Below are 27,271 nucleotides of genomic sequence, written 5' to 3'. Positions count from 1 at the left end.
TTTCACTCCCTTGTTTAAGACATGTAGCTGTGTGGAGCTGAGTGTTATTACACCTACTGATAATGACCAGGCTTTGGCATGTCCACCTCTGGTCCACATCAGAGTTCATGGATGACTCACTGATTTGTAACAACTTTTTCCTTTTCTTCCTCTCTCTGTCTCTTTCCCCCTCCCGCTCTCCTTTCTTCTTCTCGCTCTCTCTCTGTCAGTCCAAGGAGTCCTCGTCTGTGCTGAGTTGTGACGTGTCACCGGATGATAAGTACATAGTGACTGGTTCTGGAGACAAGAAGGCCACCGTGTATGAGGTGGTCTACTGAGAACAGGAAATAAGTGGGGGGGGGGGGGGGTTACCTACGTCAGGACTACAGCAGGGCAGGTGGGGGCAGCTATGGCTCTTTTGTACAGTAGCAATCTCCCCAGCTCCGGCTCCCAAAGGACCCTACTATAACACCCCCCTCATCTCAGCTAGCTGCTCATCCCAGCATGTACACTACCACCATAGCCCTGAGGATGAGGCAGGGTAGAAAGAGGGAGAGTAAGATGGAGGGAGAGGGCTAGAGATAACAAGAGAAGGAAAAGGAGAGGGAGAAAAGGAGGGTAATTAGTGCTGTTTTCTGATTAAGAGCTCAGCAGAAGGGAAACCCCAGAGGAGCAGCGCGCCACTCTGGGAGCTGCAGCGAGGAGCACTGATACCAGACAATCGATTCATTAGTCAGACAGTGGAACCCTTAATGATGCCAACGCTGCGCCACAGCTCCCCAGCCAGGGGTGTCAGGAGCTTGGGAGAGCTATCACCGTGAGCCGGGCTGGAGAAGTGCTGGAGCTCTGCCCCAGAGATATACCCACAACACAGAGATATACACACACACAGCCCTGCACCCAATTAAATATTCATAGCAGCGCTCCCCGTCTCACTCCCCTAATATCTATTTTACTTTTGTCTCACAAAGGCCGCGTTTAATGAGGAGCGGAGTCAATCTGAGTCTCAGCGGGCCCCTGTGCCACAAACACTAAACAGACAGGAGCAACACTGGGCTATGCTGTTCATCTTCATGCTTACCAATGGCTTGTTCTCCTGACACCACTCACCGTTTAATGCTCATTTAACTTCCCTGTTTAATACATGCTTCAACGTGTAGCAGAAAAGGAAATTGATGATATCCACGTATATTGTAAAACCCTGCTTCGATAGAACTTGTCACAGAGCTTAATGTGTACATTTGTTTTAAGTCACGCTCAAGCTACTTGAATAGTTGTTGCTTTATGTTTTAAGATGGTGTTTGCCTATGTCTGTACGTTGGCCTTGGAGAGCAAAATGAAGCGATACACTACACGACCTAGTGACACACAAGTGGGTGAGGGAAATATATTTGTCTTTTTGTTTTTCTTTTTTTATCTGATGTGTCCTTCTCCTTGGTGATGGTGACAGGCATTGGACTGTACTACCCTTTTCACAACACCACATGGGCCCTAAAACTGGGCTACCATTTTGGGGAAGGCTTGTTCCGACTCCTGTTTTTGTTCCCGTTTCAAGCAGAAGTGATAACTGTACTTATGTAGGTTTTCAGTCATTAGTGTGTTATGCTATTTCAGTGTTTCTGTTCAGTCTGTAGTCAGTCAGTATACAGCAGCAGGTGTTAAGTCATGTCGCTGTGTTGGGGAAAGGTGAAGAGACATTGGGAAGTGTACAGTATATGGTGCCTGCCTCCCCACCCCACTCTTATTGCCTGTCAGCCATAGACAGTCTCAATTCAAAATCAAATTTTATTGGCCACATACACATATTTAGCAGATGTTATTGCGGGTGAGTGTCTCTCAGCTCACTGACCACGTTTACATGCGTACATGTATTCCGGATTGTAGCTCATATCCCGCTTAAGGTCTTATTTTGGATCAGTTATTTACATGCACCTTTGATATCCCTATCGTAAGTATCCCTGTAACCATGAATAAACAGAATATTCCTAATTTTAAGTTCATATGGGTTAATTGGAATAGTAACTGAAATATGGACACTGACTGTAGGTCTATAACCTCACATGTAGTGTAATATAATATTAACTCCTGCTGAATTATGCATTTCTTGCAGTAAAATTATACAATGAATTTTGTTAGGAACTAGAGTGAGAAAAATGATCTCTTGGGGAAAATGGTGTGTAATGCGTTTTATCTTTGACACTTATGCAAGCAGACAGTATTTCAACCACATGAAAATATGCACCCAAGACAAACAAGTCTTTTTGGAAACGTGTTTCATCATTTTATCAGCTTTTCATTTCCTTAAAACCAGTCAAACTGATCACGTTCAGACATTTTGCACAGGACCAATCTTTCCACTGTTTAAATTATTGCATTTTCTCCCCGGTCCCTAAACGAAACAGACAACTTTACTGGTGTTAAATAGATTACTAATGCATTCATTCTATCGATGGAAATTATAATCTGGCCTACTAAATGTCAGAAATTTGTCAAAATAAGGGTGAAAGTAGTCAGTAAGCTATACGGTCCAGTATGGAGTCTAAGCAAAATAAATTATGGAAGACTACTTTTTGAAGTGATTTGTTTGACAATCAGATGAAAACATCACAACACCCATGATATTCGAAACGGGATAAAATGTTTATATGCCACAGTATCCCGTCTAAGATTAGCACATCCCAGGCATTTTATCTGGTTTTCTCATAACCGGGATACAAGCTTTTTCGGGTTATTGTAAAACATATCCCGTTATGTGTCAACTTAGAAACGGAATACTTAAGTATCCAGAATAACGGGATATTGGTGTGCATGTAAACGTGGTCACTGTCAATAAAACCTTCACAGCCCCTGCTTTCTCTGTTACGACAGTTAATGACTTTTGTTTTTAAGTGCTCAATTCAAGCCGTAGCGCGATTGAAGTTTAAGGGTCATCTTCGATTGAGCCGACATATGCAGTGTTTACTGTTAATTAAGTCTCCTTGAAAGTGGGAACATTGCGTTTAAATTTCTAACGCACTGTAGCACAGCTCTTCAGCGCTACGGATTGAATAGTGCTCTTATTTAATGTCTTAAAGCCAATTAACTTAAAAAAAAATGCATTGTTTTCGTTTCTAACAAATTTCCCATGTGTTCTACAAGAAATACTACGACTGGAAAAAATAAAGTGTTCATCTTTTAAGTGCCTGAGTATTCATTTTTCTTATTGAATGCAGTTTTGAATGTTGGAGACATGCAGTACAGTATGAAGACACCAAGAACCATACAAAATAGTTTATTGGTCTCATTACATCACCTAGATCTACTCTTGCCCACATCATTCCCCCAGCCTTAACGTCTTTCACCTAGCCCACAGGTCCATTCTTTGGCCAGTACACACCGGCTCCCCATCTAGAGAATACCTCCATCACATAAATCACCAGCTCCTCCAGGTAAATGTCCAGGCCAGGGCCACTTCATCCCACTTCTAATGAGAGTCCATTATAAAGACATGGCCCTGGGGGGCCTCCATGACATCGCTGCTGTACTCTTCAGACCGTTCAGATTTATAGGGGGGCACAGTAGCTTTGAACACATTGTGTTATCATTATCCATCTGTACACAGGCAGAACTCCCCACTCCTGGAACATGTCCACCTTTGGATATGAGACCTACTCATGGTTGAGGCTTCTGTTCTGAGCAAAGCTGTACTATAGAGAGCAAATACACAGGGTGTGTGTAGGGAAGGGTTAAGAGGACACTGAAGTTAGAGGCAGGTCCTCCTCACCCACACTTCCAGTTAAGGACACAATGAGACAATGACATTAAAAGCAGCACAGTCAGCCAGACTCATATCAAAGCTCCTACTAAGCGGTGTGGCTGCAGACATCTTACCAACCTTTCCAGACCCATCTGCCCTGTATGGTGGTTAGTCACAGTCCTGCTTCTCTTGGGAATATGCACTTAAAAGATACTCAACTACAATGTACAAACCATCATACAATTTAGTTGCTTTTCCCATTTCTTTTTCTCCCCGGCTCTAAGCAAATCCAACCCACGAATGTCATTTTTTTGCCTTTAGAGAGCTTTATTTACAGTTGATATATACTGAGTTCAAAGGTCACGATGCAGTAGTGAAAATACCTGTCTATGTGCCCTAACAAATACAATAGAAAACATGTAATTGTTGAGTGTTGATGTAAGTAGCCATTTCCCTGAAATTGCAGAATACTGTGAACACAAATTTTAGTTTTGTATTCTGGATAGTGTTCTGTCCTTTTATCATGTATTACAATACAATCATATTGCTGCTGAATCTAACCACCTTTAGTCATTGGAATCTCACAGCAAACTGTCTGTCCGTCATGCCATCTGCTAGACAGACAGTGATACGAGCAGAGACTGGGTAAGGCTACACACAAAACTGTGGTCACCCACCCACACACACACCCCTCCGTCCAGTTCCCCCCCCCCCCCCCCCCAGCACTCACAACCCCATGGTCCTACTGCTCATGAATTCTAAGGCTAAAAAAATATGTTTTTTCATTTTGTAAAAAAAAGAGGGGAAAAAGGTGGGGGAAAAACAGAGGTCTTTGGAGGAATCCCACGTTTTGTGTCGCTAGACTACCAGCTTTTTCTGAGCATTTTTTTTTTTTTAAGGTCAAAGTTCCAGATATTTGACTTTACCCTCATCTGCATCCTTTACAAAAGTAAATAAAACAAAGTACAATGTGTCTCTGGTCTCCACGACGCCCACCACTCTCTTTACAGTCCATTGGTGCGCCAAGGGAGCCTCAACCCCACTTTATCCAATCAGAGTGCTCCCTCCTCAGTAGATGACTTCGTACACAGTGGCCTTCTTGTCACCCGAGCCTGTCACAATGAACTGGTCATCAGGGGAGATGTCACAGCTGAGCACAGAAGACGACTCCTTTGACTGGAAAAACAAATGTTTTTTTGTTTTTAAAGACTCCAGTTACACACACACAGGCCATATTCACAGAGACAATATCCTTACAAAAAAAGTGATTTATATAATAAATGGCTTAATTAATTAGAAATCCAACAAATGCACTTGAAATAGAATTTCTCTAGTGACAAAGTTTAAGGCACAAACCAGTAGTAAATCAAAGCGGGGACCTACTTGGAATATGCTTGATCCATAGGGTGTCCGCCATGCGTTCAGAAGGTTATCTTTGCCTGTGCTCACAAACCATTTACCTGCAGAACCAAAGACACACACAATGTGAGATGGGCAGAGGAGATGCAGCATGACAGAGGGATGGCTAGTGTGTTGCATACCGGGAGAAAGAGAAAGGGACTTCTGCTTTGTGAGCCACAGTCATTTCAGGCTAACCCTACCTATTCAAAAGAGTATCTTAAATAAAGTCTCCCTCCCTTTTTCTTATTTTCCTACTAGCCTTTTGCTCATAGATACATTAGCGAAGGAAAATGTACTTACTATGACTGAAATATGTGGTTGTCCCACCTAGCTAGCTTAAGATGAATGCACTAATTGTGTGTCGCTCTGGATAAGAGAGTCTGCTAAATTACTAAAATGTTATTTTGTCCTCAAGATCACACAAGAAAACATTTGACTGGAACAATTAGCAGTGTGGTACGTACCACAGTAGGCAAACTTGAGGGAGAGCACACAGCTCTCGTGGAGATGCAGCTGGTACTTGTCTGGTTTGGAGACATGCAGCACTTCTACATTACTGCTCTCCATGCCCACTGCCAGCCACTCTCCTGTAGGACAGTAGCCCAGAGAAAAGATCTGGAGGGAGGGAGAGGATGAGAGCGAGCGAGAGAGAACTAGCTCATTACATGACTGAATGGAGCGACAGGTCTTGTATATTAGGCTGTGGCTGTGGATACAGTTTGACAAAGAAAAATACATGTTTAGAACTGATAATTGATCACATGGTGCAAGAATGAACGCAATTAATTGATTAGCGAATGTTATCGATGGACACAGATTTGTAGAACCAAAACAAACACACGCCTCTGCTCAACACTCAAACAATTCATTTGGGGGGCTGCTGCAGTTCAAACGATATTGTGCTAATCTCCCTCGCAACAGTCAAGCCCAAAGCATTCCGCCAAAAGTCGTTCACAATCTAGTCCTTTGTGGCCACAACTAGACCTCGTTTCAAAGCCATCAATAAATAATCGTATGTACATTGATACTTATAAAAGCGTGCTTCAAACAGTCACAAATGACAGCTACAATAAGCCTCCAACAGTGAACTAGAAGCTTGTAGAATCATGATTCCAGTTTTAAGTTTGCCGGTAGGTGGGTCTTGCGTGCTCTGAGCATTACTGAATGAAATGAGTCGAAAGATTTGTTATTTTGACTGAATGAGTTGAAAAGATTGGAGTCAGTAAAAATAACCAAACTTCCAATCACTACTGAGAGCCGCTACATAGGCAGCGGAGTGGGCAGCAGTACGTAAAAAATAAATAATAATAATACTACACATGCGCATAAATCTCCATATTTAGCTACGGCAAATCGGGTTCCAGAAAATCCGGAAATGCAGCAACTCCATATATATTAACAAGTGAAGTACAGTACTGGGGCCGTATCCACATAGCATCTCAGAAAAAGCTTTAGGAATCGTGTTAAGACTAAAAACACTCAAAGCTCAGAGTAGATTTTAGGATGATGTTAAGACACTGCTCAGACGAACACTGAGCCAGGAGTAAAATCAACACACAGGTTTATCTCAGCTGGTAATCACAACAGTTACTGCAAAGAAAAGATAGTGATGATGCTCATTGACATTGTTGCAAATGGGGAATAACCAATCACGATAAGGCATCGCCAGCTGTGAACTCTAGCACGTTTCAAAACATACATAAGTCTTCCAGGTCCCCAAACCGTCACCATACTTGACCGTTGGTACGAGGTTCTTACTGTGGAATGCAGTGTTTGGTTTTCGCCAGGCATAATGGGACCCATGTCATCCAAAAAGTTTACTCAAGTTTGCCAGGAAGCACCTGGATGATCATCAAGACTCTTGGAAGAATGTTCTATGAACAGATGATTCAAAAATGTTCTTTTTGGATCCAGCGTTGTGGTAGTTTGGTAGTTTGCTGCCTCAGGACATGGACAACTTGCCATCCTTGAAAGAACCATGAATTCTGCTCTGTATCAGAGAATTGATACAGAGCAGAATTCATGGTGAAGCTGAAGCGCAGCTGGGTCATGCAGCAAGACAATGATTCAACACACAAAAGCAAGTCTACATCAGAATGGCTGAAAAGAAACCTGGAATTGCCTAGTCAAAGTCCAGACCTAAACCTGATTGAAATGTTGTGGCAGGACCTGAAACGAGCAGGTCATACTCGAAAACCCACAAATGTCGCTGAGTTAAAGCAGTTCTGCATGGAAGAGTGGACCAAAATTCCTCCACAGTGATGTGAGAGACTGATGAACTACAGGAAGCATTTGGGGTCAGTCATTGCAGCTAAAGGTGGCACAACCAGTTATTGAGTGTAAAGAGGCAATTACTTTTTCAAACAGGCGTGTTGCATAACTTTGTTTATTAAATAAATGAAAAAAGTATCAACAGGTTATTTGTTCACCCAGGTATCCTTTATCTAATATTAGGTTTTAGTTGAAGAGCAATTAATATCCAAAATAAGTAAAAAGAGAAAATAAAGGGGCCAAATAGTTTTTCAAGGCACTGTATGTTAGCATGCATAACCTTTTTTTAACTAACTGATGGTTGTTAAAAGTGGAATTTTTATAATATTACCATTATATTAACACACAACTAAATTGCTTTGGTACAGTAGGCATCAAGTCACTTGCCGATAATGTTATATAAATCATTTGAAAGGTCTAGAATTTTCATCTAACACAATCAAAGTTAACATTTTTTTTTACAATGTGAAATTGCGCTCGAAAAGGATAACTTGAAATAACACATATGTAGTTTAATTAAATAATCAAAAAGAAGATTTGTATTATTTATTAGCCTTATGGTTCTAAGTGAAATGTGGTTCTAAGTATTTAGGCATATCTTGTGAAATCATTGTCTAAAGCACAAGAGATAAGTCTACTGTTGTACACAGACCTAGATTGTATATGGATTGATCATATAGAAATATCAAAACACTCTTTCAACAACTCCAAAGTAGTTGCATGTGGCGCAGGAACCACTGACTCACTGCATTTTTCTATTACCAAGACACCTGCTGGTAACTTAACTGTTTAGGACAGCTCATGAAGTGTCCTAAACACACGTCAACAAGGTGGGACTGTTATGACTAAGGAGGCTTCATGCAGAGATTTTATTTTCACCCATAAAAGTAGGGGTAAAATGTATATTCTCAGTATATTCTTAGAATCAATTTTCTACTCTGAGACACTGTGAATACTGGTCCTGATCTAGTCTCAGCTGGTGTCTGTACCTGTGAGGTGAAGTCGTGCTGCTGCAGCTGTCGTCCCTCTCTCAGGTCCCAGCAGCGTACTGTGTTGTCCAGCCCTCCCGTCCACAGTTTGGTCCCATCGTTGGAGATGTCAATACAGCTGGCCCCGTCAGTGTGGCCCTGGAACTGCCTGGGGAGCAGAGATACAATCAACATCAACCCAGAGCCATTCAGATGTGATCCATTGTCATCTAGCCCACTGCCCTGCTCTCTTCCCCTCTACCCTTCTCCCCTCCTCTCCACTCTCCTGCCCTACCCTCTCACTCTACTCTTATGTGCTCTCCTCCTCCTCCACTGCTCTCTCCTCATCTACTCTCCTCTCCTGCCCTATCCTCCTCCTCCTCTCCTGCCTGATCCCTCCTCATCCTCTACTCTCCTCCTCCTCCTCTCCAGCCCTACCCTCCTCCTCTCCAGCCCTACCCCCCTCCTCCTCCTCTCCAGCCCTACCCTCCTCCTCCTCCTCTCCAGCCCTACCCTCCTCCTCTCCAGCCCTACCCTCCTCCTCAGCTCCACCCTCCTCCTCTCCAGCCCTACCCTCCTCCTCTCCAGCCCTACCCTCCTCCTCAGCTCCACCCTCCTCCTCTCCAGCCCTACCCTCCTCCTCAGCTCTACCCTCCTCTCCAGCCCTACCCAACTCTCCTCCTCTCCAGCTCTACCCTCCTCCTCTCCAGCCCTACCCTCCTCCTCCTCCTCTCCAGCCCTACTCCTCCTCCTCCTCCTCTCCAGCCCTACCCTCCTCCTCCTCCTCTCCAGCCCTACTCCTCCTCCTCTCCAGCCCTACCCTCCTCTCCAGCCCTACCCTCCTCTCCAGCCCTACCCTCCTCTCCAGGCCTACCCTCCTCCTCTCCAGGCCTACCCTCCTCCTCTCCAGGCCTACCCTCCTCCTCTCCAGGCCTACCCTCCTCCTCCTCTCCAGCCCTACCCTCCTCCTCCTCTCCAGCCCTACCCTCCTCCTCCTCTCCAGCCCTACCCTCCTCCTCCTCTCCAGCCCTACCCTCCTCCTCCTCCTCTCCAGCCCTACCCCCCTCCTCCTCCTCTCCAGCCCTACCCCCCTCCTCCTCCTCTCCAGCCCTACCCCCCTCCTCCTCCTCCTCCTCTCCAGCCCTACCCCCCTCCTCCTCCTCTCCAGCCCTACCCTCCTCCTCTCCAGCCCTACCCCCCTCCTCCTCCTCTCCAGCCCTACCCCCCTCCTCCTCCTCTCCAGCCCTACCCCCCTCCTCCTCCTCTCCAGCCCTACCCTCCTCCTCTCCAGCCCTACCCTCCTCCTCTCCAGCCCTACCCCCCCTCCTCCTCCTCTCCAGCCCTCCTCCTCCTCCTCTCCAGCCCTCCTCCTCCTCCTCTCCAGCCCTACTCCTCCTCCTCTCCAGCCCTACCCTCCTCCTCCTCTCCAGCCCTACCCTCCTCCTCCTCTCCAGCCCTACCCCCCTCCTCCTCCTCTCCAGCCCTACCCTCCTCCTCTCCAGCCCTACCCTCCTCCTCCTCTCCAGCCCTACCCTCCTCCTCCTCTCCAGCCCTACCCTCCTCCTCCTCCTCTCCAGCCCTACCCTCCTCCTCCTCCTCTCCAGCCCTACCCTCCTCCTCCTCTCCAGCCCTACCCTCCTCCTCCTCCTCTCCAGCCCTACCCCCCTCCTCCTCCTCTCCAGCCCTACCCGCCTCCTCCTCCTCTCCAGCCCTACCCCCCTCCTCCTCCTCTCCAGCCCTACTCCTCCTCCTCTCCAGCCCTACTCCTCCTCCTCTCCAGCCCTACTCCTCCTCCTCTCCAGCCCTACTCCTCCTCCTCTCCAGCCCTACCCCCCTCCTCCTCCTCTCCAGCCCTACCCTCCTCCTCCTCCTCCTCTCCAGCCCTACCCTCCTCCTCCTCTCCAGCCCTACCCCCCTCCTCCTCCTCTCCAGCCCTACCCTCCTCCTCCTCTCCAGCCCTACCCTCCTCCTCCTCTCCAGCCCTACCCTCCTCCTCCTCCTCTCCAGCCCTACCCCCCTCCTCCTCCTCTCCAGCCCTACCCCCCTCCTCCTCCTCTCCAGCCCTACTCCTCCTCCTCTCCAGCCCTACTCCTCCTCCTCTCCAGCCCTACTCCTCCTCCTCTCCAGCCCTACCCCCCTCCTCCTCCTCTCCAGCCCTACCCCCCTCCTCCTCTCCAGCCCTACCCTCCTCCTCCTCCTCCTCTCCAGCCCTACCCTCCTCCTCCTCCTCCTCTCCAGCCCTACCCTCCTCCTCCTCCTCTCCAGCCCTACCCTCCTCCTCCTCCGCCTCTCCAGCCCTACCCTCCTCCTCCTCCTCTCCAGCCCTACCCTCCTCCTCCTCCTCTCCAGCCCTACCCTCCTCCTCCTCCTCCTTCCCAGCCGTACCCCCCTCCTCCTCCTCTCCAGCCCTACCCTCCTCCTCCTCCTCTCCAGCCCTACCCTCCTCCTCTCCAGCCCTACCCTCCTCCTCTCCAGCTCTACCCTCCTCCTCAGCTCTACCCTCCTCTCCAGCCCTACCCAACTCTCCTCCTCTCCAGCTCTACCCTCCTCCTCTCCAGCCCTACCCTCCTCCTCCTCCTCTCCAGCCCTACTCCTCCTCCTCCTCTCCAGCCCTACCCTCCTCCTCCTCTCCAGCCCTACCCTCCTCCTCCTCCTCTCCAGCCCTACTCCTCCTCCTCTCCAGCCCTACTCCTCCTCCTCTCCAGCCCTACCCTCCTCTCCAGCCCTACCCTCCTCTCCAGCCCTACCCTCCTCCTCCTCCTCTCCAGCCCTACCCCCCTCCTCCTCCTCTCCAGCCCTACCCCCCTCCTCCTCCTCTCCAGCCCTACCCCCCTCCTCCTCCTCTCCAGCCCTACCCCCCTCCTCCTCCTCTCCAGCCCTACCCCCCTCCTCCTCCTCTCCAGCCCTACCCTCCTCCTCCTCCTCCTCCTCTTCAGCCCTACCCTCCTCCTCCTCCTCTCCAGCCCTACCCCCCTCCTCCTCCTCTCCAGCCCTACCCCCCTCCTCCTCCTCTCCAGCCCTACCCCCCTCCTCCTCCTCTCCAGCCCTACCCCCCTCCTCCTCCTCCTCCTCTCCAGCCCTACCCTCCTCCTCTCAAGCCCTACCCTCCTCCTCTCCAGCCCTACCCTCCTCCTCCTCCTCCTCTCCAGCCCTACCCTCCTCCTCCTCCTCCTCTCCAGCCCTACCCCCCTCCTCCTCCTCTCCAGCCCTACCCCCCTCCTCCTCCTCTCCAGCCCTACCCCCCTCCTCCTCCTCTCCAGCCCTACCCTCCTCCTCAGCTCCACCCTCCTCCTCTCCAGCTCTACCCTCCTCCTCAGCTCTACCCTCCTCTCCAGCCCTACCCAACTCTCCTCCTCTCCAGCTCTACCCTCCTCCTCTCCAGCCCTACCCTCCTCCTCCTCCTCCTCTCCAGCCCTACTCCTCCTCCTCCTCTCCAGCCCTACCCTCCTCCTCCTCCTCTCCAGCCCTACTCCTCCTCCTCTCCAGCCCTACTCCTCCTCCTCTCCAGCCCTACCCTCCTCTCCAGCCCTACCCTCCTTTCCAGCCCTACCCTCCTCTCCAGCCCTACCCTCCTCTCCAGCCCTACCCTCCTCCTCCTCTCCAGCCCTACCCTCCTCCTCCTCTCCAGCCCTACCCTCCTCCTCCTCTCCAACCCTACCCTCCTCCTCCTCCTCTCCAGCCCTACCCTCCTCCTCCTCCTCCTCTTCAGCCCTACCCTCCTCCTCCTCCTCTCCAGCCCTACCCCCCTCCTCCTCCTCTCCAGCCCTACCCCCCTCCTCCTCCTCTCCAGCCCTACCCCCCTCCTCCTCCCCAGCCCTACCCCCCTCCTCCTCCTCCTCCTCTCCAGCCCTACCCTCCTCCTCTCCAGCCCTACCCCCCTCCTCCTCCTCTCCAGCCCTACCCCCCTCCTCTCCAGCCCTACCCCCCTCCTCCTCTCCAGCCCTACCCCCTCCTCCTCCTCTCCAGCCCTACCCCCTCCTCCTCCTCTCCAGCCCTACCCCCCTCCTCCTCCTCTCCAGCCCTACCCTCCTCCTCCTCCTCTCCAGCCCTACCCTCCTCCTCCTCTCCAGCCCTACTCCTCCTCTCCAGCCCTACTCCTCCTCCTCTCCAGCCCTACCCTCCTCCTCCTCCTCTCCAGCCCTACCCTCCTCCTCCTCTCCAGCCCTACCCTCCTCCTCCTCCTCCTCTCCAGCCCTACCCTCCTCCTCCTCCTCTCCAGCCCTACCCCCCTCCTCCTCCTCTCCAGCCCTACCCCCCTCCTCCTCCTCCTCTCCAGCCCTACCCTCCTCCTCTCCAGCCCTACCCTCCTCCTCTCCAGCCCTACCCTCCTCCTCAGCTCCACCCTCCTCCTCTCCAGCTCTACCCTCCTCCTCAGCTCTACCCTCCTCTCCAGCCCTACCCAACTCTCCTCCTCTCCAGCTCTACCCTCCTCCTCTCCAGCCCTACCCTCCTCCTCCTCCTCTCCAGCCCTACTCCTCCTCCTCCTCTCCAGCCCTACCCTCCTCCTCCTCTCCAGCCCTACCCTCCTCCTCCTCCTCTCCAGCCCTACTCCTCCTCCTCTCCAGCCCTACTCCTCCTCCTCTCCAGCCCTACCCTCCTCTCCAGCCCTACCCTCCTCTCCAGCCCTACCCTCCTCCTCCTCTCCAGCCCTACCCTCCTCCTCCTCCTCTCCAGCCCTACTCCTCCTCCTCTCCAGCCCTACTCCTCCTCCTCTCCAGCCCTACTCCTCCTCTCCAGCCCTACCCTCCTCCTCCTCCTCTCCAGCCCTACCCTCCTCCTCCTCTCCAGCCCTACCCTCCTCCTCCTCTCCAGCCCTACCCCCCTCCTCCTCCTCTCCAGCCCTACCCTCCTCCTCCTCTCCAGCCCTACCCTCCTCCTCCTCTCCAGCCCTACCCTCCTCCTCCTCCTCCTCCTCTCCAGCCCTACCCCCCTCCTCCTCCTCTCCAGCCCTACCCTCCTCCTCCTCTCCAGCCCTAACCTCCTCCTCCTCTCCAGCCCTACCCCCCTCCTCCTCCTCCTCTCCAGCCCTACCCTCCTCCTCTCCAGCCCTACCCTCCTCCTCCTCAGCTCCACCCTCCTCCTCCTCAGCTCCACCCTCCTCCTCTCCAGCTCTACCCTCCTCCTCTCCAGCTCTACCCTCCTCTCCAGCCCTACCCAACTCTCCTCCTCTCCAGCTCTACCCTCCTCCTCTCCAGCCCTACCCTCCTCCTCCTCCTCTCCAGCCCTACTCCTCCTCCTCCTCTCCAGCCCTACTCCTCCTCCTCCTCTCCAGCCCTACCCTCCTCCTCCTCCTCTCCAGCCCTACTCCTCCTCCTCTCCAGCCCTACTCCTCCTCCTCTCCAGCCCTACCCTCCTCTCCAGCCCTACCCTCCTCTCCAGCCCTACCCTCCTCTCCAGCCCTACCCTCCTCCTCTCAAGCCCTACCCTCCTCCTCTCCAGCCCTACCCTCCTCCTCCTCCTCCTCTCCAGCCCTACCCTCCTCCTCCTCCTCCTCTCCAGCCCTACCCCCCTCCTCCTCCTCTCCAGCCCTACCCCCCTCCTCCTCCTCTCCAGCCCTACCCCCCTCCTCCTCCTCTCCAGCCCTACCCTCCTCCTCAGCTCCACCCTCCTCCTCTCCAGCTCTACCCTCCTCCTCAGCTCTACCCTCCTCTCCAGCCCTACCCAACTCTCCTCCTCTCCAGCTCTACCCTCCTCCTCTCCAGCCCTACCCTCCTCCTCCTCCTCCTCTCCAGCCCTACTCCTCCTCCTCCTCTCCAGCCCTACCCTCCTCCTCCTCCTCTCCAGCCCTACTCCTCCTCCTCTCCAGCCCTACTCCTCCTCCTCTCCAGCCCTACCCTCCTCTCCAGCCCTACCCTCCTTTCCAGCCCTACCCTCCTCTCCAGCCCTACCCTCCTCTCCAGCCCTACCCTCCTCCTCCTCTCCAGCCCTACCCTCCTCCTCCTCTCCAGCCCTACCCTCCTCCTCCTCTCCAACCCTACCCTCCTCCTCCTCCTCTCCAGCCCTACCCTCCTCCTCCTCCTCCTCTTCAGCCCTACCCTCCTCCTCCTCCTCTCCAGCCCTACCCCCCTCCTCCTCCTCTCCAGCCCTACCCCCCTCCTCCTCCTCTCCAGCCCTACCCCCCTCCTCCTCCCCAGCCCTACCCCCCTCCTCCTCCTCCTCCTCTCCAGCCCTACCCTCCTCCTCTCCAGCCCTACCCCCCTCCTCCTCCTCTCCAGCCCTACCCCCCTCCTCTCCAGCCCTACCCCCCTCCTCCTCTCCAGCCCTACCCCCTCCTCCTCCTCTCCAGCCCTACCCCCCTCCTCTCCAGCCCTACCCCCCTCCTCCTCCTCTCCAGCCCTACCCTCCTCCTCCTCCTCTCCAGCCCTACCCTCCTCCTCCTCCTCTCCAGCCCTACTCCTCCTCTCCAGCCCTACTCCTCCTCCTCTCCAGCCCTACCCTCCTCCTCCTCCTCTCCAGCCCTACCCTCCTCCTCCTCTCCAGCCCTACCCTCCTCCTCCTCCTCTCCAGCCCTACCCTCCTCCTCCTCCTCTCCAGCCCTACCCCCCTCCTCCTCCTCTCCAGCCCTACCCCCCTCCTCCTCCTCCTCTCCAGCCCTACCCTCCTCCTCTCCAGCCCTACCCTCCTCCTCTCCAGCCCTACCCTCCTCCTCAGCTCCACCCTCCTCCTCTCCAGCTCTACCCTCCTCCTCAGCTCTACCCTCCTCTCCAGCCCTACCCAACTCTCCTCCTCTCCAGCTCTACCCTCCTCCTCTCCAGCCCTACCCTCCTCCTCCTCCTCTCCAGCCCTACTCCTCCTCCTCCTCTCCAGCCCTACCCTCCTCCTCCTCTCCAGCCCTACCCTCCTCCTCCTCCTCTCCAGCCCTACTCCTCCTCCTCTCCAGCCCTACTCCTCCTCCTCTCCAGCCCTACCCTCCTCTCCAGCCCTACCCTCCTCTCCAGCCCTACCCTCCTCCTCCTCTCCAGCCCTACCCTCCTCCTCCTCCTCTCCAGCCCTACTCCTCCTCCTCTCCAGCCCTACTCCTCCTCCTCTCCAGCCCTACTCCTCCTCTCCAGCCCTACCCTCCTCCTCCTCCTCTCCAGCCCTACCCTCCTCCTCCTCTCCAGCCCTACCCTCCTCCTCCTCTCCAGCCCTACCCCCCTCCTCCTCCTCTCCAGCCCTACCCTCCTCCTCCTCTCCAGCCCTACCCTCCTCCTCCTCTCCAGCCCTACCCTCCTCCTCCTCCTCCTCCTCTCCAGCCCTACCCCCCTCCTCCTCCTCTCCAGCCCTACCCTCCTCCTCCTCTCCAGCCCTAACCTCCTCCTCCTCTCCAGCCCTACCCCCCTCCTCCTCCTCCTCTCCAGCCCTACCCTCCTCCTCTCCAGCCCTACCCTCCTCCTCCTCAGCTCCACCCTCCTCCTCCTCAGCTCCACCCTCCTCCTCTCCAGCTCTACCCTCCTCCTCTCCAGCTCTACCCTCCTCTCCAGCCCTACCCAACTCTCCTCCTCTCCAGCTCTACCCTCCTCCTCTCCAGCCCTACCCTCCTCCTCCTCCTCTCCAGCCCTACTCCTCCTCCTCCTCTCCAGCCCTACTCCTCCTCCTCCTCTCCAGCCCTACCCTCCTCCTCCTCCCCTCCAGCCCTACTCCTCCTCCTCTCCAGCCCTACTCCTCCTCCTCTCCAGCCCTACCCTCCTCTCCAGCCCTACCCTCCTCTCCAGCCCTACCCTCCTCTCCAGCCCTACCCTCCTCCTCCTCCTCTCCAGCCCTACCCTCCTCCTCCTCTCCAGCCCTACCCTCCTCCTCCTCCTCTTCAGCCCTACCCTCCTCCTCCTCCTCTCCAGCCCTACCCCCCTCCTCCTCCTCTCCAGCCCTACCCCCCTCCTCCTCCCCAGCCCTACCCCCCTCCTCCTCCTCTCCAGCCCTACCCTCCTCCTCTCCAGCCCTACCCCCCTCCTCCTCCTCTCCAGCCCTACCCCCCTCCTCCTCCTCTCCAGCCCTACCCCCCTCCTCCTCCTCTCCAGCCCTACCCCCCTCCTCCTCTCCAGCCCTACCCCCCTCCTCCTCCTCTCCAGCCCTACCCTCCTCCTCTCCAGCCCTACCCTCCTCCTCCTCCTCTCCAGCCCTACCCTCCTCCTCCTCCTCTCCAGCCCTACCCTCCTCCTCCTCTCCAGCCCTACTCCTCCTCTCCAGCCCTACTCCTCCTCCTCTCCAGCCCTACCCTCCTCCTCCTCCTCTCCAGCCCTACCCTCCTCCTCCTCTCCAGCCCTACCCCCCTCCTCCTCCTCTCCAGCCCTACCCCCCTCCTCCTCCTCTCCAGCCCTACCCTCCTCCTCTCCAGCCCTACCCTCCTCCTCTCCAGCCCTACCCTCCTCCTCAGCTCCACCCTCCTCCTCTCCAGCTCTACCCTCCTCCTCAGCTCTACCCTCCTCTCCAGCCCTACCCAACTCTCCTCCTCTCCAGCTCTACCCTCCTCCTCTCCAGCCCTACCCTCCTCCTCCTCCTCTCCAGCCCTACTCCTCCTCCTCCTCTCCAGCCCTACCCTCCTCCTCCTCTCCAGCCCTACCCTCCTCCTCCTCCTCTCCAGCCCTACTCCTCCTCCTCTCCAGCCCTACCCTCCTCTCCAGCCCTACCCTCCTCTCCAGCCCTACCCTCCTCCTCTCCAGCCCTACCCTCCTCCTCCTCTCTAGCCCTACCCTCCTCCTCCTCTCCAGCCCTACCCTCCTCCTCCTCTCCAGCCCTACCCCCCTCCTCCTCCTCTCCAGCCCTACCCTCCTCCTCCTCTCCAGCCCTACCCTCCTCCTCCTCCTCCTCTCCAGCCCTACCCTCCTCCTCCTCCTCTCCAGCCCTACCCCCCTCCTCCTCCTCTCCAGCCCAACCCCCCTCCTCCTCCTCTCCAGCCCTACCCCCCTCCTCCTCCCCAGCCCTACCCCCCTCCTCCTCCTCCTCCTCTCCAGCCCTACCCTCCTCCTCTCCAGCCCTACCCCCCTCCTCCTCCTCTCCAGCCCTACCCCCCTCCTCCTCCTCTCCAGCCCTACCCCCCTCCTCCTCCTCTCCAGCCCTACCCCCTCCTCCTCTCCAGCCCTACCCCCCTCCTCCTCCTCTCCAGCCCTACCCTCCTCCTCTCCAGCCCTACCCCCCTCCTCTCCAGCCCTACCCCCCTCCTCCTCCTCTCCAGCCCTACCCTCCTCCTCCTCCTCTCCAGCCCTACCCTCCTCCTCCTCTCCAGCCCTACTCCTCCTCTCCAGCCCTACTCCTCCTCCTCTCCAGCCCTACCCTCCTCCTCCTCCTCTCCAGCCCTACCCTCCTCCTCCTCCTCTCCAGCCCTACCCCCCTCCTCTCCAGCCCTACCCCCCTCCTCCTCCTCTCCAGCCCTACCCTCCTCCTCCTCCTCTCCAGCCCTACCCTCCTCCTCCTCCTCTCCAGCCCTACTCCTCCTCTCCAGCCCTACTCCTCCTCTCCAGCCCTACCCTCCTTCTCCTCCTCTCCAGCCCTACCCTCCTCCTCCTCCAGCCCTACCCTCCTCCTCCTCCTCTCCAGCCCTACCCTCCTCCTCCTCTCCAGCCCTACCCTCCTCCTCCTCCTCCTCTCCAGCCCCTACCCTCCTCCTCTCCAGCCCTACTCCCCTCCTCCTCCTCTCCAGCCCTACCCCCCTCCTCCTCCTCCTCTCCAGCCCTACCCCCCTCCTCCTCCTCCTCTCCAGCCCTACTCCTCCTCTCCAGCCCTACTCCTCCTCCTCTCCAGCCCTACTCCTCCTCCTCTCCAGCCCTACTCCTCCTCCTCTCCAGCCCTACCCTCCTCCTCCTCTCCAGCCCTACCCTCCTCCTCCTCCTCCTCCTCTCCAGCACTACCCTCCTCCTCCTCCTCCTCTCCAGCCCTACCCTCCTCCTCCTCCTCTCCAGCCCTACCCTCCTCCTCCTCCTCTCCAGCCCTACCCTCCTCCTCCTCCTCTCCAGCTCTACCCTCCTCCTCCTCCTCTCCAGCCCTACCCCCCTCCTCCTCCTCTCCAGCCCTACCCCCCTCCTCCTCCTCTCCAGCCCTACCCCCCTCCTCCTCCTCTCCAGCCCTACCCTCCTCCTCCTCCTCTTCTCCAACCCTACCCTCCTCCTCTTCAGCCCTACCCTCCTCCTCTCCAGCCCTACCCTCCTCCTCTCCAGCCCTACCCCCCTCCTCTCCAGCCCTACCCTCCTCCTCTCCAGCCCTACCCTCCTCCTCCTCTCCAGCCCTACCCCCCTCCTCCTCCTCTCCAGCCCTACCCTCCTCCTCCTCCTCTCCAGCCCTACCCTCCTCCTCCTCCTCCTCTCCAGCCCTCCTCTCCTCCTCCTCCTCCTCTCCAGCCCTCCTCCTCCTCCTCTTCAGCCCTACCCTCCTCCTCCTCCTCTCCAGCCCTACCCCCCTCCTCCTCCTCTCCAGCCCTACCCCCCTCCTCCTCCTCTCCAGCCCTACCCCCCTCCTCCTCCTCCTCCTCTCCAGCCCTACCCTCCTCCTCTCCAGCCCTACCCCCCTCCTCCTCCTCTCCAGCCCTACCCCCTCCTCCTCCTCTCCAGCCCTACCCCCCTCCTCCTCCTCTCCAGCCCTACCCTCCTCCTCCTCTCCAGCCCTACCCTCCTCCTCCTCTCCAGCCCTACCCTCCTCCTCTCCAGCCCTACCCTCCTCCTCTCCAGCCCTACCCTCCTCCTCTCCAGCCCTACCCCCCTCCTCTCCAGCCCTACCCCCCTCCTCCTCCTCTCCAGCCCTACCCTCCTCCTCCTCTCCAGCCCTACCCTCCTCCTCCTCCTCTCCAGCCCTACCCTCCTCCTCTCCAGCCCTACCCCCCTCCTCTCCAGCTCTACCCTCCTCTCCAGCCCTACCCTCCTCCTCCTCCTCTCCAGCCCTACCCTCCTCCTCCTCCTCTCCAGCCCTACCCTCCTCCTCCTCCTCTCCAGCCCTACCCTCCTCCTCTCCAGCCCTACCCTCCTCCTCTCCAGCCCTACCCTCCTCCTCTCCAGCCCTACCCTCCTCCTCCTCTCCAGCCCTACCCTCCTCCTCCTCCTCCTCTCCAGCCCTACCCTCCTCCTCCTCCTCTCCAGCCCTACCCTCCTCCTCCTCCTCCTCTCCAGCCCTACCCTCCTCCTCCTCCTCCTCTCCAGCCCTACCCTCCTCCTCCTCCTCTCCAGCCCTACCCTCCTCCTCTCCAGCCCTACCCTCCTCCTCTCCAGCCCTACCCTCCTCCTCTCCAGCCCTACCCTCCTCCTCTCCAGCCCTACCCTCCTCCTCTCCAGCCCTACCCTCCTCCTCTCCAGCCCTACCCTCCTTCTCCTCCTCTCCAGCCCTACCCTCCTCCTCCTCTCCAGCCCTACCCTCCTCCTCCTCCTCTCCAGCCCTACCCCCCTCCTCTCCAGCCCTACCCTCCTCCTCCTCCTCCTCCTCCTCTCCAGCCCTACCCTCCTCCTCTCCAGCCCTACCCTCCTCCTCCTCTCCAGCCCTACCCTCCTTCCTCTTCTGCCCAGGGTCTGGTTGTGCTGGTCCCATACCACAATATTTCCCCCCTCTCCTAACATCTTCCTCTTTATCCCCCTCTCCTTCTCCTCTCCTTACCTAACCAGGGTCTGGTTGTGCAGGTCCCAGACTACGATGTTTCCGTCGCTGCAGCAGGAGAAGCAGACCTTGTTGTCGGGGGAAATGGCCAGAGCGTAGCAGGCCGGGGCAGAAGACGTCAACTCCGCCTTGATGCGGGGAGTGGGTGTGGCCAAGTCCCAGATTGATAGTGTGCTAGCCTCACCTCCAACGATGAGGGTCCGCCCATCAGGGAGGAGTTTGCAAGAGCGGATGTAGTTATCCCTATTCTGATTGGGTAACAGAGAAAATAACTCCATTAATTACAGGGTGCAAATGTGACTGTGTGAGGTGGGCAACATAAAATTCACAACTAATAATAATATGACCGCAGCAGAATTAAGTCCTCTAAGGATTGCAGCCGCAGCAGTACCACCAGAGTAAAACATTACCACCCAGCAACATTTCCCTTCAAGACAAATTGGTACATACATTTTTCATGTACACTGTAAAGCATAAAAAAATGTAATAAAATTCCTATCACTAAGTTGTCCTTACATGACCACTGTTTGAGTGAGTCTTTCCTTTGCTATCTCTTTGGTGTCAGTGCGTTTGTGTCTCTATGCAGAGTGTGTGTGTGTCCACTCACCAGACAGTCGAGCTGGGCCATGGCACTCTTGCTGCCAGGCTGGCTGATGTCCCACACCTTGACACACCCCTTGCCGCCGGTGTAGACGTGGCGTGTGGAGGTGCTGATGGTGACGGCACACACCACCTCTCCATGGTTCAGAGTGTGGATCTGCCGGGCATGCCGAGGGATGCCCGGGCCCATCAGGGCGTCCGGAGGGAAAGGCACCGGCTGCATCTGTCCATCCGCACTTACATGGAAAGAGTAGGCACTGGTGAGAGAGAGAGAGGAGGTAAACAGAGGGAGGAGAAGAACAAAAACATGACTGTATACACTACCGGGCAAAAATTCTAGAACACCTACTCATTCAAGGGTTTTTCTTTATTTTTACAATTTTCTACGTTGTAGAATAATAGTGAAGACATCAAAACTATGAAATAACACATATGGAATCTTGTAGTAAACAATTGTTTTTTAAGAAAATCAAATGTATATTTTAATTTGTCGAATTTCCTTCCTTCTTAATGCGTTTGAGCCAATCAGTTGTGTTGTGACAAGGTAGGGGTGGTATACAGAAGATAACCCTATTTGGTAAAATACTAAGTCCATTTTATGGCATGAACAGCTCAAATAAGTAAAGATAAACGACAGTCCATCATTACTTTAAGACAATACGGAAAATTTCAAGTGCAGTCGCATAAACCATCAAGCACTATGATGAAACTGGCTCTCATGAGGACCGCCACAGGAATGGAAGACCCAGTGTTACCTCTGCTGCAGAGGATAAGTTCCTTACTTACCAGCCTCAGAAATTGCAGCCCAAATAAATGCTTCACAGAGTTCAAGTAACAGACATCTCAACATCAACTGTTCAGAGGAGGCCGTGTGAGTCAGGGTTTTGCTGCAAAGAAATTGCAGCAAAAAAATTGCTGCAAAGAAACCACTACTAAAGGACATCAATAAGAAGAAGAGACTTGCCTGGGCCAAGAAACACGAGCAATGGACATTAGACCGGTGGAAATTCATCCTTTGGTCTGGAGTCCAAATAGGAGATTTTTGGTTCCAACCGCCGTGTCTTTGAGACGCGGTGTGGGTGAACGGATGATCTCCGCATGTGTATTTCCCACCGTAAAGCATGGAGGAGGAGGTGTGATGGTGCTTTGCTGGTGACACCGTCTGTGATTTATTTAGAATTCAAGGCACACTTAACCAGCATGGCTACAACAGCATTCTGCACAGATACGCCATCCCATCTGTTTTGGGCTTAGTGGGACTATCATTTGTTTTTCAACAGGACAATGACCCAACACACTGCCAGGCTGTGTAAGGGCTATTTGACCAAGAAGGAGAGTGATGGAGCGCTGCATCAGATGACCTTGCCTCCACAATCCCCCTACCTCAATCAAATTGAGATGGTTTGGGATGAGTCGGACCGCAGAGTGAAGGAAAAGCAGCCAACAAGTGCTCAGCATATGTGGGAACTCCTTCAAGACTGTTGGAAAAGCATCCCAGGTGAAGCTGGTTGAGAGAATGCCAAGTGTGTGCAAAGCTGTCATTAAGGCAAATATATTCTGTTTAACCCTTTTTTGGTTACTACATGATTACATGTGTTATTTTATAGTTCTGATGTCTTCACTATTATTCTACAATGTAGAAAATAGTAAAATAAAGAAAAACCCTTGAATGAGTAGAGGTGTTCTAAAACTTTTGACCGGTAGTGTATGTTTTATTGTCACATACACAAGATAGGTGCAGTGAAATGTGCTGTTCTGCAGTAGTTAATAAAACATTTTTATAAAGACCAATGCAGTTGTTTTTATTTCAATATCAAATCATTTCTTGGTAACAATTAAGTACCTTACTATGATTGTTTTCAATTAAAATTGTCAAAAATTAACAAAAATAGCTTCTTAGCAAATAGCAATTTCTCAAGCAAGAATTTTGCTAGGACTGTCTGGGAGTGGTCTGAGTGGGGAGGTGAAATATCTAAACTAGCTGTTGGCAGAGAGGTTTGGAACTCTACTTGGTCTATTAACTCATTTACCGCCTGGTGATGTCACCTGGCAGACCAAAACAGGCAAACATTTCAGTCAGTCAGTCTTTCAAACAGCTCTTACACTAAAAGGGCATCATCTCAATTTGCATAATATTATTCCTAGAGGTTGGACCAAATCACTATTAGTCACAAGCAAGTCTCGAGTCACAAGGTCAGAGTCAAATCGTGTCCCAAGTAGAACGAGTCCAGTCAAGACCAAGTCGTGCATTCTAAGAATAGAGTATAGACAAGTTTTTTTTAAGGCAAGTCTCAAGTCAAGCAAAAATTGTAAAAATGCTTTACATACAACGACTTGTTCAACTACAAATCTGTCTATTTGTTGATGTTACCAGTCAGGCCTTTTCAGTATTTTGTCTAACACATTTTGATATGTAAGAATTAAGTTTAATAACAAATTCCAAATGCAAGCTTCATAAGTAATTGATAAATTTACCATAAGACCAGTAGCTAGGCCTATGCTAGTCATTGTTGATTGACGCTCCATTGCTGGTGAGCTTGTAAAGTAACCAGTTAATATTGTCACCAAACAATATTTGTAGCTAGATATTTATGTCAATCTTTTCTCCCTACAATTTGACGTTTGCGCTGCACCCGATCCTATAGCTGTCCTAAACGTTTTGACCCGCGACCCCCAAAAAGCAGCGGTTCAAAGCGCGCAAAAATATATTTTTTCCTTTCAATTTCACACTCGCGACCCCCAAAACCATCTCACTTTGAGAACTGCGCTACCTACCCTGACATGTGTTGATTAACAGTTAGCTCGTCCAATCAGAGCACAGAGTTTGCGTTTCACTAGAAAATCTGTTTCACTTTCTTTACAAGTCGATGCAGCAGCTACTGTCTCTGGATGCGTGGAGAGTAATCAACAGAAACACCGTGCCACAAAATGAGTGACAAAACTTTACAAAACCTGCCCAGATAATTTCAAGTCATCAGTCTCAAGTCAAAGCAGAGTCTTGAGGCTCTAAGTCAAGTCATTTTATTTGCTATCAAGTCGAGTCTCAAGTCAAATTTGCAATTAGAGTCAGAATAGAGTCCAAGTCATGCAACCGAGTCCACACTGCTGATTATTCCAACCTCAGTGTGAAAATATACAGTATATAAAAACACAGGGAAATCAAGTTTGACTGCACTGGGCCTTTAACAAGGCTGAAGCTTGAGGTTAACCTCAAGACAATAAAAGCAACAAACGAGTATGAAGACATAACAGTAAAATTGTGCTGTGGTCAGAGAATAAGAGGGTGTGATGACCGTATAAGAGGCTGTGGTAGCAGAGGCAGAGAGAACAGTAGAGAACAGCACTCACGGTTTCCCTGAGGCAGCGGACTGCAGGCTGGCGGGTAACCCTGGTACCCTCATGTGGGTGTGAGGAGACTCATAGCCTACCTGGAGGACACGGACAGAATGTAAGCTCAGGCATCTGACAGAGCAGTTACAACTCACACTCTCAGAAAGCCTTCTCAAAACCACATAGTAGAAATGTACTGTTTTCCCACAGTGAATAATAAGTCCATACCACAAAGAGATATAACTGGTTTATGAGGTCATATAATTTCATTTTCAATAAAAGCCTACTCAGTGTGCAAGTGCATGTACACAGACACAGTTGAAGGTGGAAGTTTACATACACTTCGATTGGAGTCATTAAAACTTGTTTTTCAACCCCTCCACAAATTTCTTGTTTAACAAACTACAGTTTTGACAAGTCGGTTAGGACATCTACTTTGTGCATGACAAGTAATTTTTCACTGTATCACAATAATCTGTATCAGATTATTTCACTGTATCACAATTCCAGTGGGTCAGAAGTTTACATACACTAAGTTGACTGTGCCTTTAAACAGCTTGGACAATTCCAGAAAATGGTGTCATGGCTATAGAAGCTTCTGACAGGCTAATTGACATCATTTGAGTCAATTGGAGGTGTACCTGTGGATGCATTTCAAGGCCTACCGTCAAACTCAGTGCCTCTTTGCTTGACATCATGAGGGAAAATCAAAAGAAATCAGCTAAGACCACAGAAAATAAAAATTGTAGACTTCCACAAGTCTGGTTCATCCTTGGGATCAATTTCCAAACACCTGAAAGTACCACGTGCATCTGTACAAACAATAGTACGCAAGTATAAACACCATGGGACCATGGTGCGAAAAGTGCAAATCAATCCCAGAACAACAGCAAAGGACCTTGTGAAGATGCTGGAGGAAACGGGTACAAAAGTATCTATATCCACAGTAAAACAAGTCCTATATCGACATAACCTAAAAGGCCGCTCAGTAAGGAAGAAGCCACTGCTCCAAAACTGCCATAAAAAAGCCAGACTACGGTTTGCAACTGCACATGGGGACAAAGATCGTACTTTTTGAATAAATGTCCTCTGGTCTGATGAAACAAAAATAGAACCCTTTGGCCATAATGACCATCGTTATGTTTGGAGGAAAAAGGGGGAGGCTTGCAAGCCGAAGAATACCATCCCAACCGTGAAGCACGGGGGTGGCAGCATCATTTACATTTATTTTATTTACATTTAAGCATCATGTTGTGGGGGTGCTTCGCTGCAAGAGGGACTGGTGCACTTCACAAAATAGATGGCATCATGAGGTAGGAAAATTACGTGGATATATTGAAGCATTATCTCAAGACATCAGTCAGGAAGTTAAAGCTTGGTCACAAATGGGTCTTCCAAATGGACAATGACCTCAAGCATACTTCCAAAGTTGTGGCAAAATGGCTTAAGGACAACAAAGTCAAGGTATTGGAGTGGCCATTACAAAGCCCTGACCTCAATCCTATAGAAATTTGTGGGCAGAACTGAAGTGTGTGCGAGCAAGGAGGCCTACAAACCTGACTCAGTTACACCAGCTATGTCAGGAGGAATGGGCCAAAATTCACCCAATGTATTTTGGGAAGCTTGTGGAAGGCTACCCGAAACATTTGACCCAAGTTAAACAATTTAAAGGCAATACTACCAAATACTAATTGAGTGTATGTAAACGTCTGACCCACTGGGAATGTGATGAAAGAAATATAGGCTGAAATAAATCATTTTCTCTACTATTATTCTGACATTTCACATTCTTAAAATAAAGTGCTGATCCTAACTGACCTAAGACAGGGAATTTTTACTAAGATTAAATGTCAGGAATGGAGAAAAACTGAGTTTAAATGTACTTGGCTAAGGTGTATGTAAACTTCCCGACTTCAACTGTTTATATATACAGTGGGGAGAACAAGTATTTGATACACTGCCGATTTTGCAGGTTTTCCTACTTACAAAGCATGTAGAGGTCTGTAATTTTTATCATAGGTACACTTCAACTGTGAGAGACGGAATCTAAAACAAAAATCCAGAAAATCACATTGTATGATTTTTAAGTAATTAATTTGCATTTTATTGCATGACATAAGTATTTGATCACCTACCAACCAGTAAGAATTCCGGCTCTCACAGACCTGTTAGTTTTTCTTTAAGAAGCCCTCCTGTTCTCCACTCATTACCTGTATTAACTGCACCTGTTTGAACTCGTTACCTGTATAAAAGACACCTGTCCACACACTCAATCAAACAGATTCCAACCTCTCCACAATGGCCAAGACCAGAGAGCTGTGTAAGGACATCAGGGATAAAATTGTAGACCTGCACAAGGCTGGGATGGGCTACAGGACAATAGGCAAGCAGCTTGGTGAGAAGGAAACAACTGTTGGCGCAATTATTAGAAAATGGAAGAAGTTCAAGATGACGGTCAATCACCCTCGGTCTGGGGCTCCATGCAAGATTTCACCTCGTGGGGCATCAATGATCATGAGGAAGGTGAGGGATCAGCCCAGAACTACACGGCAGGACCTGGTCAATGACCTGAAGAGAGCTGGGACCACAGTCTCAAAGAAAACCATTAGTAACACACTACGCCGTCATGGATTAAAATCCTGCAGCGCACGCAAGGTCCCCCTGCTTAAGCCAGTGCATGTCCAGGCCTGTCTGAAGTTTGCCAATGACCATCTGGATGATCCAGAGGAGGAATGGGAGAAGGTCATGTGGTCTGATGAGACAAAAATAGAGCTTTTTGGTCTAACTCCACTCACCGTGTTTGGAGGAAGAAGAAGTATGAGTACAACCCCAAGAACACCATCCCAACCGTGAAGCATGAAGGTGGAAACATCATTCTTTGGGGATGCTTTTCTGCAAAGGGGACAGGACGACTGCACCGTATTGAGGGGAGGATGGATGGGGCCATGTATCGCGAGATCTTGGCCAACAACCTCCTTCCCTCAGTAAGAGCATTGAAGATGGGTCGTGGCTGGGTCTTCCAGCATGACAACGACACGAAGCACACAGCCATGGCAACTAAGGAGTGGCTCCGTAAGAAGCATCTCAAGGTCCTGGAGTAGCCTAGCCAGTCTCCAGACCTGAACCCAATAGAAAATCTTTGGAGGGAGCTGAACGTCCGTATTGCCCAGCGACAGCCCCGAAACCTGAAGGATCTGGAGAAGATCTGTAGGGAGGAGTGGGCCAAAATCCCTGCTGCAGTGTGTGCAAACCTAGTCAAGAACTACAGGAAACGTATGATCTCTGTAATTGCAAACAAAGGTTTCTGTACCAAATATTAAGTTCTGCTTTTCTGATGTATCAAATACTTATGTCATGCAATAAAATGCAAATTAATTACTTAAAAATCATACAATGTGATTTTCTGGATTTTTGTTTTAGATTCTGTCTCTCACAG

General features: G+C 52.3%; 2 protein-coding genes across 9 annotated transcripts in view; one reads left to right on the top strand and one right to left on the bottom strand.

Moving 5' to 3' along the window:
• Positions 1-3,157, top strand: part of LOC139578354 (transducin-like enhancer protein 4) — an 84,542-nt gene extending 81,385 nt beyond the window's left edge. For all 3 annotated transcript variants that reach the window (XM_071405826.1, XM_071405823.1, XM_071405824.1), the window contains exon 20: positions 210-3,157. In XM_071405826.1, coding sequence (XP_071261927.1) covers positions 210-317 — 108 coding nt within the window. In that variant the 3' untranslated portion in view covers positions 318-3,157. The remainder of the gene's footprint in view (positions 1-209) is intronic.
• An 861-nt stretch (positions 3,158-4,018) lies between these two features.
• Positions 4,019-27,271, bottom strand: part of LOC139578352 (transducin-like enhancer protein 1) — a 67,707-nt gene continuing 44,454 nt past the window's right edge. For all 6 annotated transcript variants that reach the window (XM_071405819.1, XM_071405817.1, XM_071405818.1 and 3 more), the window contains 7 exons: positions 23,854-23,933; positions 20,513-20,762; positions 19,906-20,153; positions 8,377-8,524; positions 5,581-5,731; positions 5,099-5,175; positions 4,019-4,891 (listed from right to left, as the gene is read on the bottom strand). In XM_071405819.1, coding sequence (XP_071261920.1) covers positions 4,784-4,891; positions 5,099-5,175; positions 5,581-5,731; positions 8,377-8,524; positions 19,906-20,153; positions 20,513-20,762; positions 23,854-23,933 — 1,062 coding nt within the window. In that variant the 3' untranslated portion in view covers positions 4,019-4,783. The remainder of the gene's footprint in view (positions 4,892-5,098; positions 5,176-5,580; positions 5,732-8,376; positions 8,525-19,905; positions 20,154-20,512; positions 20,763-23,853; positions 23,934-27,271) is intronic.

This window comes from Salvelinus alpinus, chromosome 6 (assembly GCF_045679555.1).
Source record: "Salvelinus alpinus chromosome 6, SLU_Salpinus.1, whole genome shotgun sequence".
NCBI classification, from domain to species: domain Eukaryota; kingdom Metazoa; phylum Chordata; class Actinopteri; order Salmoniformes; family Salmonidae; genus Salvelinus; species Salvelinus alpinus.
Note: the sequence above shows the minus strand (reverse complement) of the source record. Positions and strands in the feature narration are given on the sequence as shown.